The following is a 15,535-nucleotide window of genomic DNA, read 5'->3' as shown; positions in this document are numbered from 1 at the left end:
CCTCGTGTTACTAACAGGCTGTAATTGATCAGCTGGATTAAGGAAAAAAGCTCCATAATCTAGATGCATTAAAGGCTGCTGCTAAACAGATTTTGTGAAGAGTTTCAATACAAGAGACTAACCTCAGTGGGAACCACGGTCATTAGCTACATCTTGGAGACGGCGTAATAAGGCAGAATGATTTTCTGGGCAAATTCTTTTTGCAGGTGATTCACTTCCATCTTCCAAAAGAATTCCTCTCTTTTTAGTAGGAGTTTCTCCTGTGCGTATCATACTATTAATTTCTCTCAGTCTCTATGGTGGGAAAAAGATACAAAAATTTTAAAATGCAAATGCACATAGCTCAGTATTAAGTCAAAGAATCTCAAATGAGTTAAGCAGTTTACCTGGAAGAGTTTGAACACATCTACAGAGAAAAGAAACACTAAGTTACATAACCTGCCAACTTTACTTTTCAGCTGGCTGAGGCTGATGGCTATTTGAGAAGGGGCTGAGTAGTTCTATTTTTAACAAGCTCTTCCACAGGCACTTTTGACCTGTAGGTCAATTATACATGTCTATAATTTGTGAGTTCACAAATTTGTGATTTTTTTACAATTATGGAGCATTACATTGCTATCTCATAGTCACTTAGAGACATCTTTTTCTCTTTTTTAAAGTACAACTTTATACAATATTCCCTTTTTTTCAGTCTAATGTTACTCAGTTTTTAGCAGCCATTCTCAACTGGGATTTCACTAGAAAAGTAGGCCTTAATTCCCCCCTAAGGTATCCATTGTAGCTAATAAATTAGTAAGATCTAGAATGGTACTATCCTTGGGAGAATTGAGGATTAAAGTTACTCAAATTATTTTCTGGACAGTGGCTCAGATGAGGAGCTGCAATTGAGAAAGACACTGCCAGAATGCCAGAAAGACTGGGGCTGGCTGTACAGCACCTTTAGCATTCAGTTTCTCCAAAGCCTCTAAAAGTCGTCTGTCACATTATTTTCTGCTAGTTTGTTGGTTAAAATTCTTTTTCATGTGCTGCTTCATCCATGTTTGCTTACAGAAAGCATACTAAGCAAATTCACAGATATCTATTATAGGAAATTGTAAACATACAAAAGTAGAGAATTATAATGCATCCTCACATACCTATTCCTCTACTTCAGCATGTTTGGCCAGCCTTGTTTGATTTATACTCTCATTCACTTCCATTCCCCAGATTATTTTAAAACAAATCCCAGACATATTTTATCATGACACTTGTTATTTTTATTCTTTAAAGTAATAAATGTTTTGGGGGTTTTAATGAAAATCAGTGTTCTTTATTATCAACAGATGTACCTTCACAAGTGTTTTTCATTTTTTTTTTTTTTTTTAATTAACAATAGAAATGGGGTGGCACTATGTTGTCCAAGCTGGTTTTGAATTCCTGGGCTCAAGCAATCCTCCTGCTTTGGCCTCCTAATGTGCTGGGGTAACAGGCATGAGCCACTGCACCTGGCCACAAAATCTTAAGCATCTGAAGAAAGCTTTCCTTCAATTCTTTTTCTAGCCCCCTTTCTGCCTTCCTAAGAGTCTGGTCTGCATTTGCTATCTCTGCAGTCTCCCATTTGCTTGAATATTTCTTACACTGTTTACTGTATACATTGTTAATTGTGTATAAGCAATGCTACCATAATTTATTTTTCAACAAGTCATACCAGCGCACTGACACTGCTCTGTCAAGTATCACTAATGATCAGTCTTCATCTTAACTGATCTTGTATAGTATTTGATAATTATTTTCTCATAGTAGTCTAAATGTTAGTACGTTATAGATTGGTTCTAGACATAAGCTACTTCTTGCTTTGTAATATTCTCCCGCTAAGTTTCAGCTATCACCTATTACGTCAAGATGACAAATCTTTCTCCAACCAACAGTCTAATAATCGCTATCATTTTACTGGACAGACTCCCAATTCTGTGCTAGAAATACCTACAGTCGTATAAAACTGTTCCTCTGAAAAAATCCCTCATACTCCCTTGTCAGCCTATCCCAAACCACCACTGATGTTCTTGTCCAATAGTTTTGCCTTTTCCAGAATGTCACAGAAATGGAATCATAAGTAGCCTACTGAATCCAGTGTCTTTCACTTAAGCATTGATGCATTTGAGATTTATCTACATTGAATATATCAGTTCCTTTTTATTGCAAAGCAGCAGTCGATTGTCTGGATGCACCACAGCTTATTTATATGCATTCACCAGCTGAAGGACGTTTGGGTTGTTTCCCACTTTTTGGCAATTAGGAAGAAAGTCACTATAAACAGTCATGTACATGATTTTGTCTAAACATAAGTTTCCATTTCATTTGTGTAAATACCTAGGAATGAGATTGCTGGTTGTATAATGGTATGTTTAAGAAACAACTTTCCACAGTGGTGATGCCATTTTGCGTTCACACCAGCAATATGTAAAATTGTTCCACATTGTTGTCAGAACTTACGATTTGTCACTTTTTGGATTTTAGCCATTCTAACAGGCATGTAATGGGTGAAGTGTGTTCAAATCTTTTGCCCACTTTTACATTTGGTGGTTTTCCTACTGAATTTTGAGAATTCTTTAGATACTGTAGATATACAAATGCTTCATCAGATATGGAACGTGTACAGATTTTCTAATAGTCTATGGCTGGTTTTTTAATTCTCTTAACAGTGTCTCAAATAGCAGAAATTATTCATTTTGATAAAATCCATTTTAACAGTATTTTATGGATTGTGCTTTTGATGTTGTATATAAAATTTTCCCATAAAACGTGTTCACTAAGATTTTCTGTTGTCTTCTAGAGGTTTTGTAGTTTGAGATTTTACATTTATGTCTGTGGTTCATTTTTAGTTTCTGTATATAGTGCAGGGTATGGGAACAAGTTTACTATTATTTTGTTATATGCACATCCAATTGTTCCAGCACCATCTGTTGAAAAGGCTATCCTTTCTCTACCAAATTGCCTTTGCACCTTTGTTGAAAATCAGTTTACCATACACGTGTTGTCTATTTCAGGACTCTGTTCTGTTCTATTGATCTCTGTGTCTATACTTCCACCAACACTACTGTCTTGATTACTGTGGTGTTATAATACAGATATTTTGTGTACCTTCATAATTAGTGTGAATCCTCCACCTTTGAATTATTTTAGCTATTCGAGTTCTTTGCCTTGTAAATGACAAATTTTAGAATCAGTTTTTTACATAAATCTGTTTGGATTTTGACTGAAATTGGTTTGAAATTATAGATCAATTGGGAGAAAACTGCTGTTTTATTTTCCATGAATTGGAAACTAAGGTATTGTTTTCATTCAATGTCATGAACACATTTCTGTATCTTCTCAGGCTTTAATTTCTCTCACCAAGCTTCTATAGTTTTCAGGATATATGTGTTGCATAGTTTTTATCATACTTACCCCTAAGTAATTTTAAAATGTTATGGTATTCAATTTTTTATTTTACTTCTGATTGTTCACTGCTAGCATATAGAAATACATTTGATTTTTGTATATTGATCACATAACCTCCCTTATTAGTTCCAGTAGCTTTTTGTGGATTCTTTGTGATTTTCCTATGTAGACAATCCAGGCTGTATGGCTTTTCTTGTCTTATTGCACATGCTAGGACTCCCAGTTACAATGTTGAACAGGTGTAGTGAGAGTGGACATTGTTGCCTTGTTCTTGATCATAGGGGCAAGGCATTCAGTCTATCACCATTAAGTATGGTATCTGTAGATGCTTTTGGTAAATGTTTACCAAGCTGAGGAAGTTCCTTGAGAGTTTTTACATTAATGAATGTTGGATTTTGTCAGATGCTTTCCTTCAAACACTAAGATCATTTATCACCTTCACTTTTTGGGAGAGTTTCTATAGAATTGGCATTATTTCTTCCTTAAATGTTTGGTAGCATTTACCAATGAAGCCATCTGGGCTTACAGTTTTCTCTGATGGGAGGTTTTTAAACCACAAATTAATTTCTTTAGTAGATACAGGGGCTACTGAGACTACTACTTGAGTTTTATTAGTTTGTATCTTTCAAGAATTTGTCTATTTCATGTGCATTGTCACATTTATTGGCATTAAAGTTTTGAAACAGGGTCTCACTCTGTTGCCCAGGATGGAGTGCAGGGGTGCCATCACAGCTCACTGCAGCCTTGACCACGCAGGCTCTAGCGACCCTCCCACCTCAGCCTCCCAAGTAACTGGGACTATAGGCACACCTCACCAACCCCACCACACCTGGCTTTTTTTTTTTTTTTTTTTTTTTCAGAGACAAGGTCTTGCTATGTTGCCCAGGCTGGTCTTGAACTACTGGGCTCAAGGATCCTTCTGCCTTGGTCTCCCAAAGTGCTGGGATTACAGGCATGAGCCACGACATCTGGCTGGCATTACGTTGTTCTTTATCTTTCATTATACTTTTAATGTATACTAGTAATGTGTCATTTCTTTTCCTGATTATTCTGTACATGGAGGAATCAATTTTTAAAATCATCTCCCAAAATACCTAGGTGGTTTTTTTTTGTTTTTGTTTTTTTTTGAGATGGTCTCATTCTGTCACTCAGGCTGGAGTGTAGTAATGTGAGCATGGCTCACTGTAGCCTCAACCACCTGGGCTCAAGCCATCCTTCCACCTTATCCTCCGGAGTAGCTGGAACCACAGGTGTACAGCACCACACCCAGTTAAATTTTTTTTTTTTTGAAAGTAGAGACAAGGTCTTGCCATGTTACCAGGCTGGTCTCGAACTCCTGAGCTCAGGCAGTCCACCCACCTCAGCCTCCCAAAGTGCTGAGATTACAGGCATGAGACATAGCACCTAGCCTCCAAAAAAACCTAGCTTTTGTTTGCCTTGGTTTTTCTCTGCTTTACAGTTTTCCATTTCAGTGAGTCCTACACTTTTTCTACTTTCTTAAGCTGAAATCTTAGGTCACTAATTTGAGACCTTTTTTCTTTTGGAACATAGGTGTATGTATTTCTCTCTTAGCACTGTTTTAGCTACATCCCACAAATTTTAATATTTTGGGTTTTCATTTTCATTTAGTTCAAGATATTTTCTAATTTCTCTTGTGCTTTCTTTAACCAATAGAAATATATAATTTAGTTTCCAAGAATTGGGGGATTTTCCATGTATCTTTTCTTTTATTGATTTCTGATTTAATGCCATTGTGATAGTGAAAACACAGTATTTCAACCCTTTTAACATTTATCGAGACTTGTTTTATGGTCCAGAATGTAGTCTATGTTGGTAAATGTTCTCTCTGCACTTGATTTGTTAGAGAGTGTTCTATAAATGTCAATCAGTTGATAATGTCTACATCTTCTGTATCCTTAGTGATTTTCTCTATTTGTTGTACCAATTATATTGAAATCTCTTGACTATCAGTTTTTTTTTTTATTTAGGGTTATATGTCCTCTTTATAATAGGAAATGACCCTCTTTCTCCTGATAATATTTTTTGCTCTGAAATCTACTTTCTCTGATATTAATACAGCCACTCCAACTTTCTTTTCATGAGTGGTAGCATGGTATAACCTTTTCCACCCTTCCAGCTTTATTGAGATATAATTCTTATACCATATTATTCAACCATTTGAAGTGTACAGCTCCATGGCTTTTAGTATGTTCCCAGAGTTCCCAGAGCAGCCATCACTACATTCTATTTTTGAATTCTTTCATCACCCCAGAAACTTCTTGTTCATAAGCAGAAACTCCATTCCCCACAACCCTTGGCAACCATGAATCTCCTTTCTGCTTCTAGATATTTGCCCATTCTGGACAACTCATATAAATGGAATCATAAAATATGTTCTCTTTTGTGACTGGCTTCTTTCACTTAACGATGTTTTCAAGGTCCATTCATATTGTAGCATGTATCAGTACTTCATCCTTTTTATTGCCAAGTAAATATTCCTTTTATGGATATACATTTTTATATTTAAAGTATATAACTTACAAACAACATATAGTTTGGTCCTGCCTTTTTGTCCAGTCGGATAAATTCTAACTATTAATTGGTACATTTAGACCATTTACATTTAAATGCTATTTTCCTGTATGTTCCTTTTTTCCTCCTTTTTAAGCTGCCTTTTGAGTATTATGATTCCAATTCATCTGCTTTGTCTATTACCTGCTATTATTCTGTTCTTTTTTTCCATTTAACTCTGTTAATCCATTTAGAATTTATAGGTTACAGGATGAGAGTCTAATTTAAGCTGTCAGAATCATTTCCTCCAACTCCATTTGCTTTTTGGGGCTGTTACTGCCAATTTATGTTTCCAGGTTTCATAACCAGTCCTACTAGGAATATCACTGGAATTAATTAGACTAAGCCTATATAACAGAGAAAGTATATCTTTTAAATATTTGGTCTTCTTATTCAGAAACACTGGTATGTCTTCATTTATTCCAGTTTTCATAAGTTATAAATTCATTCCAAAGCACGTGACACCTTTACACCTTTTTTTTTTTTTTTTTTTACTATGATAGGAAAAGTGTCTCCGTTATTACATTTTCTGTTTTTCTTTGGAGACGGAGTCTTGCTCTTGTCCCCCAGGCTGGAGTGCAATGGCACGATCTCAGCTCACTGCAAACTTTGCCTCTGGGATTCAAGCGATTCTGAGTAGCTGGGATTACAGGTATCCACCACCATGCCCGGCTAATTTTTTCGTACTTTTAGCAGAGATGGGGTTTCACCATGTTGGCCAAGCTGATCTTGAACTCCTGACCTCAAGTGATCCACCCACCTCGGCCTCCCAAAGTGCTGGGATTACAGGCATGAGCCACCACACCTGGCCCATTATTACATTTTCTAACAGATTTTTGCTGTTCTTGTTTACTTGTTTTCCTCAACTTTTTTTTCCAAACAAACAGGGTTTCTCACTTTATTGCCCAGGCTGGAGTGTGGTGGCACGACCATAGCTCACCGCAGCCTTGAACTCTTGGGCTCAGCCTCCTGAGTAGCTACAACTACAGGTGCATGGCACCATGCTCAGCTAATTTTTATTTGTTGTAGGGAGGGGGTCTTGCTATGTTGCCTGAGCCGGTCTCCAACTCCTGGCCTCAAGCAATCTTCCCACCCCAGCCTGCCAAAATGTTGGGATTACGGGCGTGAGGCACTGCACCCAGACTGTTTTCCTCAACTTTTTAATAGATTGCAAGCCTACAAAGAGTTGAAAAAAAATAGTACATTGAGCAGCCACTTACCAATCATTAATGTCTAAGAGTTGCTTTCACTCTCTCCCTACCTAAATATATTGCAACCAACCCGTTTGAAAGTAAGCTGCAGACACTGGGACACTTTACCTCTGAATACTTTCAGCACAGTCTCCTACATAATCTACTAGGCATCATCAACACCAAAGAAACTTTAAAAAAAAAATACACTGAAGGCCACATTCAAATTTTCCTCAAAATGTCCTTTATAGCAACGTTTTCCTATGCAGGATCAAAAATCATGCATTGCATTTGGATGTCATGTCTCCCTAGTCTCCTCAATGATACCTTCCCCGTCCTCTTATGATAATGACCTTTTTTTGAAGAGTTCAGGCCATATATATATGTATGTGTATTTCTAAGCAACCGTTTTTTTTTTTTTTTGAGACAGAGTTTCGCTTCTGTCACCCAGGCTGGAGTGCAATGGCGCGATCTCTGCTCACTGCAACCTCCACCTCCTGGGTTCAAGCTATTTTCCTGCCTTAGCCTCCCGAGTAGCTGGGATTACAGGTGCATGCCACCACACCCAGCTAATTTTTGTATTTTTAATAGAGATGAGGTTTCACCGTGTTGACTAGGCTGGTCTTGAACTCCTGACCTCAGGTGATCTGCCCACTGTGGCCTCCCAAAGTGTTGGGATTACAGGTGTGAGCCACAACGCCCAGCCTCTAAGCAACCTTTATCAATACAAATCTCATTATGTAAGGGCCTTCACAATCCAGTTCCACTCGCTAACATAGCATGATGCCCGTAATTGAGCTTTGGATCACTGTCTGCCTCAAGGACACTGTTTTCTTCCCCTTAACCTGCTTCCTGCTGAGTGCCCTTCCATACCTCAACAGCTCCCTGACTTTTCAACATTAAGGCCTGACTCAAGCTTCCTTCCTCTTCTTAGAATGAGGCGGCTGTTGCCACATACATCTGTGCTAATATGACTATTGCACTGCAATGTCAAAAATGTCAACTTCTCCCGTTAGCCAGAGTCCTGAGGACACTGCCTGTCCCAGAAACAGGCCTTTGGTAAGGAATCCAAAATTTCTTTCCCTAACAAATGTGGAAAATTGTTACAAATGGGATAAACACAAATTTCAGGTTTACAGCAAAATGTACAAATAGGAGAGGGAATAAAAAGAAATCCAAATCCCTTACCCTTTTTCCCACCCTAAAATTCCACCCCCTCCCCCTCAAAAAAGGCAAAAAACAAAACAAACCCTGGGTTTTGCTTCATGAGGACTGACTGATCACTGCTCCCTGGCAGCTCTCATCACTCTAATGAGTGCCTAAGCTTAGCACAAACCCTGTTTCTAGCATCTGAAGCATTTTGAGGTTAGTAAAGGCCAAGATTGATGTTAGGCTCACCTTTGAAGGACTGTTGCTGAAGTAATAGAAAATCTTTTCTCGAGGAGAAAGCATTGTTTCATTTTTATGTGGGGAAATGTAGACAGGATGATTTTGAGACAACTGTATTCGGCGAGGGGAGCCTGTTCTTACAAATGGATAGGGAGAGAGTGGAGGAGCATCCATCTGTTTAAAAAAAAAAAAGTAATTCTAAGAAAAAAATTTATAAGTATTTTTATTGAAAATGATTATTGAGTGAAGAGGTGTGCTAAACCAGTAGTTTTATGAATGACAGAGTGATGTATTAGCAATAACTTAACCTAAAGAAAAATATCCTAATAGCAAACCTTAAGTGCCTAGTTTGTGCCAGTTGTTATTTTAGGCAATTTTTATACATTATGTCATTTCATCCTTACAACAACCCCATATGCTAGGAACTAGTTATATTCCCATTTTATATATGAGGAAATGAGGTACAGAGAAAATTTAATGATTTGCAAGGTTACCACCACTGTTAAGTACTGGAAAATTTGAACCCATGTAGCCTGTCTCTTGTACTACTATACTTTGTAGGGACTCCAAATACAATCTTACTTGTTTAATGCTTAACAACAGTAGAATTTATATTGGTTAGGTAAATTACAGACCTCCTCAGTTTTACTTAATATAATTATTTGTAAAACTAGCTTATTTATGAGACAGAGTCTTGTTCTGTCACCCAAGCTGGAGTGCAGTGGCACAATCTCAGGTCACTGCAACCACCGCCTCCCATGTTCAAACAATTCTCCTGCCTCACCCCCAGAGTAGCTGGGATTACACGTGTGTGCCACCACGCCCAGCTCATTTTTGTATTTTTAGTAGAGACTGGGTTTTACCACGTTGGCCAGGCTGGTCTTGAACTCCTGACCTCAAGTGATCTGCCCTCCTCGGCCTCCCAAAGTGCTGGGATTACAGGTGTGAGCCACCACACCTGGCCAAAACTAGTTTATATACGGACCAGGTGAATGGTCCATATATAAATCATAAATGATTCCTCAACACTCATGAGTGAAAAAAGTATGAAATAATCCCTGTCATACTTACATTCGCCTGTGAGTACTTCATGGCAAATGTCTTAATCTGTTTGATGTAGATGTTGTTGTAGAACTGAATGAGGTCTCCCCTCTCCTCTTCTTCCATGTCACTGTTGGCACCTGTGAGGCGAGTAGGTGTGGGAGGAGCACTGCTGGGCTGTGGAACTGGCAAGGTGCTGCTTGACCTCATAACTGGACTGGAGTCTCTACTGGCTGCAGCCAGGAGAACAAAGGGTGTCAGTACAAAGGCTGTCAGTACAAAGGCTGCTAATATTGACTGTTTTAATTTTTAAAAAGTAGGAGAAAGGGAACAGCTACCTGCACTACTTGCTAATAACAGTGAATAGGCACTGTGTTCTTCACACCAAAAAGCAAAGCTCAGCTAGGATATTAACTTTATCCCTATGCCATAACCATAGCAAGGGCTTTCTGAGTAGTGTCCATTAATAAGTTACACCAAATTTTCTAGGACCTAAGCCCTGTACTAAGTGGTACAAAGCAACAGGTAGGGGATGGTATTTCCATAGCATGGTTCCAATTGACATATCAGACCTTTCTGGAACTCAGGCAAGCAGATTCCTCCCTGAAAGCTCTAATTCTCCTGGAGAAAAATGTTACATAATATGTGCCCCAAAGCTATGTAATGGACAGTTTTGCCAGCTAGAATATGGTTTACTGATCTATAAAACACTTTCATAGTTTCTATAGTTATTCCATTTAGTAATGCTTAGTTACTTCTTCAAGGCCTAAAAAGTAAGAAAAGCTCCTAATTTTGTCTTGTAGTTCACAAAGATCCCACTTACTTCTATCTTTGTTTAGTTCTGTTGGAGAATTCTGATGGCTTCTGCCATCACTGCTGCCAGAATTTCTTCTTTTTCTTTTCCCTTTTATCAAAACACTTCTATACACCTTTAGAGAAACAATGAGAAGGGGACATAAACTAGTATTTGTTGAGCACACCCTTGGTGATAGGACCTTGACATATGTTACTTGGTTTTCACAATAACCTGTATAGCAATATTTGTCCTCAGAAGAGGTTAAGAAACATAACTCAAATTATAACAGATCCAGGATTCAATCAGAGCCCATCTAGCATCACATGCCAAGTACTACCTGCAGTACTACACTGCAGTGACAGCACCCAACCATAATGTCAAGTCATTCTAAGTAAGATACACAGATCTGGCCGATTTGCCTCTCAGAGATGAATGGTAATAAAGGCAAAGTGGGTTTTAAATTTCCATGTGACATTCTCTTGGTTAAACCTACAGTATGTTTACTAAACCAGAATGAAAGGTGACATAGAAACCAAGTAACTTCTTAATTCCTATCTATCTTGTGATTTTTCTGAATTAAGAAGGCAATCAAATATTTAACATTGTTGCCTTTTGAGGAAAAGAGACCTTAATCAACATGTGACATCAAGAATAAAGATTAAAGTAGAAACTTCCCTTAAGTAGAGTCCCAGGTGTTTATCTTGGAAAAAAGGCCACAGAGTCAACTATGGTTAATTTTTTGTATTCATCACAGACTTTAAGCTTTATTTTTCAGCCCATAGAGAAAATGTAGTTACCTGGCTCCGGGCCTGCGGCTGAGTCCTATAACAACGCATAATGTTCTGGAAGGACTTATCTTCTTTTGTGACCTGGCAAACAATAAGAGTGCTCTGAGAGACATAGCAACTACCACCATAATAGTGTGAGGAGCTCTGTGAACCTGCTGCCCAGTAAAAGGGGTGTAAATTATATAAAAGCTATTTAAAGTCTCTGGAAATGGTATTAACGGCATATAGAAAATGAAGATACATCGATTCAAGAATATCTATTAAAATTCAATAAAAACAATAGGAGTCTATAGTATGTGAATCAAGACTTAGAGGCCAGGTGCAGTGGTTCACACCTGTAATCCCAGCACTTTGGGAGGCTGAGGAGGGTGGATCACTTGAAGTCACGAGTTCAAGACCAGCCTGGCCATCATGGTGAAACCCAGAATCTACTAAAAATACAAAAATTAGCCGGGCGTGGTGGCACATGCCTGTAATCCCAGCTACTGGGGAGGCTGAGGCAGGAGAATCACTTGAACCTTGGAGATGGAGGTTGCAGTGAGCTGAGATTGAGCCACTGTACAGCCTGGGTGACAGAGCAAGACTCTCTCTCAAAAAAAGACTTGGAGTAGAAAAGTACAGTAAATGAAATGAAAAATTCACTAGAAGCTAGGGAAAATAGATTTGAACTAGCAAAAAAAAAAAAAAAGGATTAGCAAACATGAAGAAAGAGATTGTGTGATCTGAGGAACAGAGAAAGAATGAAGAAAAACAGCCTCAGAGAAATGTGGCACACCATTAAGGAAATCAACATACGTGTAATGGGAGAATCAGGAGAGGAGAGAAAGAAGCAGAAAAAAATGTTCAAAGAAATACTGAAAACTTCCCAAATTTATTAGATTACATATCCAGGACATTCAGTGACTTCCAGGTAGGAAAAACTCATCCGTACCCACATATATCACAGTAAAAATGTTCAAAGCCAAAGAAAGAAAATATTGAAAGCATCAAGAGAAAAACAACTTTTCAGTTACAGGGAAACCCCAATAAAATAAAATTTGACTTCTAATCAGAAACTACAGAGGCCAGGAGGCAGTGGGATAACATTCAAAGTGATGAAAGAAAAAATATTAAACTAAGAATCCAGTATTAAAAAGTTACTCAAGATTTTTATCTGTGAAATGTGAATATTCAAAATTTTTGCAAGTTATCTTTCAGAAATGAAGGTGAAATAAATATACTCTCAGATAAACAAAAACAGAATTGGGTGCTAGCAAACCCCTTACAAGAAATACTACACAAAATTCTAGAAGCCAAAAGCAAATGCCCCTGGACAACACTACACATGAAGAAAGCCAAGAGCACTGGTAAAGATAATTATGTAATCGTAAATACAGTATAACTGCACATTTCTTCTCCTTTCTTAACTGATTAAAAAATCAATTGTATAAAATAATATATATATAATGTACTCGTAACATACAAAAATGTAACATATTTGCCTACAACAGTACAAAGGAGGTAGGCAGGAGCAAAGCCATATTGAGCAAAGGAAATTACTCCAGATGGCAACTCACATACACAGGAATGAATAAGAGAAATAGAAATAGGCTGGGTGTAGTGGCTACTCCTGTAATCCCAACATTTTGGGAGGCTGAGGCAAGTGAACTGCTTGAGGCCAGGAGTTCGACACCAGCCTGGGCAACATGGCAAAACCCCATCTCTACAAAAAATACAAAAATCAGCCGGGCATGGTGGCACATGCCTGCACCCTGTAGGCCCAGCTACATGGGAGGCTGAGGCAGAAGGATCATTTGAGCCCGGGAGGCAGAGGTTACAGTGAGTTGAGATTGCACCGCTGCTCTCTAGCCTGGGCGACAGAGCGAGACTCAGTCTTAAAAAAGAAAGAAAGGAAACCAGAAATTATTAATAAGGTTACTAGAGCAAAAGTTTTAAATACATACTTACACTTCTTTCCTTTCTGCTACTTTAGAAGTCATAAAATTGTATCAATAATTATAACAATGTACTGGTGGAGTTGTACATTTATGGATGTAATATGTGTAACGAAACAGTTAACACTCCTATATCTCACTGGAATTAAGTCAGTATAATCTGAAGCTGATTTTTGATAAGAGATATATGGTAAGCCCTAGGGCAACCACTATACACACACACACACACACACACACACACACACACACACACAAAATGAAACAAAAGTACTGACATTAAAATGCTACTTTAGAAAATATTGACCTAATGCAAAAGCAAAGCTGAAAAGGCAAAGGGAAAGACATGAAAACAAAAAGTAAAATGGCAGATGTAAATCCAGTTACATACATAGTCAAAAGGCAAAAGAAATCCAAATGCATTTTATCTACAGGAGACATTTTAGATTTAAAAAATACAAATACATTCGAAAATGAAAGGATGGAAAGAGGTATACAGACAGCAACCATAAGAAAGCTGGGTGACTATATATCTCACACTATAAATCAGACTTTAGGACAAAAAAAGTTATTAAAAAGGGACATTCCATAATGATAAAAGGGTCAAGCCATCAGGAATCTATAACAGTTATACACATACCTAATAACTGAGCACAAAAAATACTTGAAGCGAAAAGTGACAGAAGTGAAGGGAAAAGTAGACAATTCAGCAATAATATTTACAGATTTCAGTACCTCACTTTCAATAATGGAGAGAAGATCTAGGCAGATCAACAAGGAAACAGAACACTTTACTAACAATATAAAACAATTAGACCTAACAGACACCTACAGAACACTCTCCCCAACCTCCACAGAATACACACTGTTCTCAAATGTACTTTGAAATTCTCTAGGATAGAGCATATATGCTAGGCTATAAAACAATTCTTAATATATTTAAAAGAACTGGAATAAAATGAAGTGTGTTTTCAATCACAATGAAAGTAGAAATCAGTAACAAATTTGGGAAACTTACGAAGTTAACAACATATTGCTACATAACCAGTGAGTCAAACAGAAGTCAAAAAAAGAAATCAGAAAATACTTTTGAAATGAAGACACACCATACCAACACTCATGCAGCTAAAGCAGTGCACGGAGGAAAATTTAGAGTTGTTAATGCTTACATTGAAAATGAAGAAGGGCCAAGGGCGGTGACTCACACCTGTAATCCCAGGACTTTGGGAGGCCGAGGAGGGAGGATTGCTTGAGCTCAGGAGTTTGAGACCAGCCTGGGTAACATAGCAATATCTCGTATCTACAAAAAATTAGCAGGGCATGGTGGTGCACGGCTGTGGTCCCAGCTACTCAGGAAGCTTAGGGAAGAGGATCACTTAAGCCCTGGAGGAAGGCTGCCGTGAGCACTACACGCCAGCCTAGGCGACAGAGCAAGATGCTGTCTCAAAAAAAAAAAAAAAAAGAAAGATATTGAAATATTAGAAAGGTATCTTTTAAAAGATACTGATATCTACATAAAGGATTTGGGGAAAAAAGATATTAAGAGAAATAGTAAATGAATTACCTAAACATCCATCTTAAACCATCTTAAAACAACAGAAAAGGGCAAAAAGTAAGCCTCAAGTAAGCAGAAAGAAGGAAATAGATTATATACTAATGAATAAAGAACACAAAAATAGATAAATGAAACCAAAAAGCTGGTTTTTAAAAGAAAAAGATCAAGAAAATTGACAAACCTTTAGCTAGACCAAGAACAAAAGGGAGGAGTCTCAAACTACTACAAAAAGCAGGGCACGGTGGCTCACGCCTGTAATCCCAGCACTTTGGGAGGCCAAGGTGGATGGATCGCTTGAGGCCAAGAGTTTGAGACCAGCCTGGGCAACATGGGGAAATTCCATCTCTACTAAAAATACAAAAACTAGCTGGGCGAGGTGGCACAGGCCTGTAGTCCCAGCTACTCAGGAGGCTGAGGCACAAGAATCGCTGGAAACCAGGAGGCTAAGGTTTCAGTAAGCCAAGATCATGCCCCTGTATTCCAGCCTGGACAACAGAGTGAGACTGTCTCAAAAAACAAAACAAAATGAAAACTACAATCATAAAAGGAAAAGGACATTACTACTGACCTTAAAGAATAAAAACGAACAGAAGGAAATATTATAATTATTTGCCAACAATTTAGCCCAGAGGAAACAGACAAATTCTTAGAAAGACATACACTACCACAACTGATTCTAGAAGAAACAGATGATCTGAATAGACCTATAACAAATAAGAGACGGAATTATTCACCAATAAACTTCCCACAACGAAAATCTCTGGTCTCAACAGCTTTGCTGCTGAATTCTACCAAACTTTAAAACATTAATACCAAGAAGCTCATATCCATGGGTCTTTCAGGCAGCTGTAAAT

General features: G+C 38.0%; 1 protein-coding gene across 3 annotated transcripts in view; it reads right to left on the bottom strand.

The window, feature by feature from the left end:
* RBL2 (RB transcriptional corepressor like 2) overlaps positions 1-15,535 on the bottom strand; it is a 68,251-nt gene that overhangs the window by 12,251 nt on the left and 40,465 nt on the right. For all 3 annotated transcript variants that reach the window (XR_008621492.2, XM_055100540.2, XM_003822012.5), the window contains exons 18-22: positions 11,205-11,276; positions 10,435-10,540; positions 9,642-9,844; positions 8,580-8,744; positions 123-294 (exon numbers count right to left, since the gene is read on the bottom strand). Coding sequence is in view for 2 of the 3 variants with exons in the window: in XM_055100540.2 (XP_054956515.2) it covers positions 124-294; positions 8,580-8,744; positions 9,642-9,844; positions 10,435-10,540; positions 11,205-11,276 (717 nt within the window). In the remaining variant the exon portion in view is untranslated. The remainder of the gene's footprint in view (positions 1-122; positions 295-8,579; positions 8,745-9,641; positions 9,845-10,434; positions 10,541-11,204; positions 11,277-15,535) is intronic.

This window comes from Pan paniscus, chromosome 18, assembly GCF_029289425.2.
Source record: "Pan paniscus chromosome 18, NHGRI_mPanPan1-v2.0_pri, whole genome shotgun sequence".
NCBI classification, from domain to species: domain Eukaryota; kingdom Metazoa; phylum Chordata; class Mammalia; order Primates; family Hominidae; genus Pan; species Pan paniscus.
The sequence above is the reverse complement of the archived record's forward strand: the minus strand, read 5'-3'. Positions and strand labels throughout refer to the sequence as shown.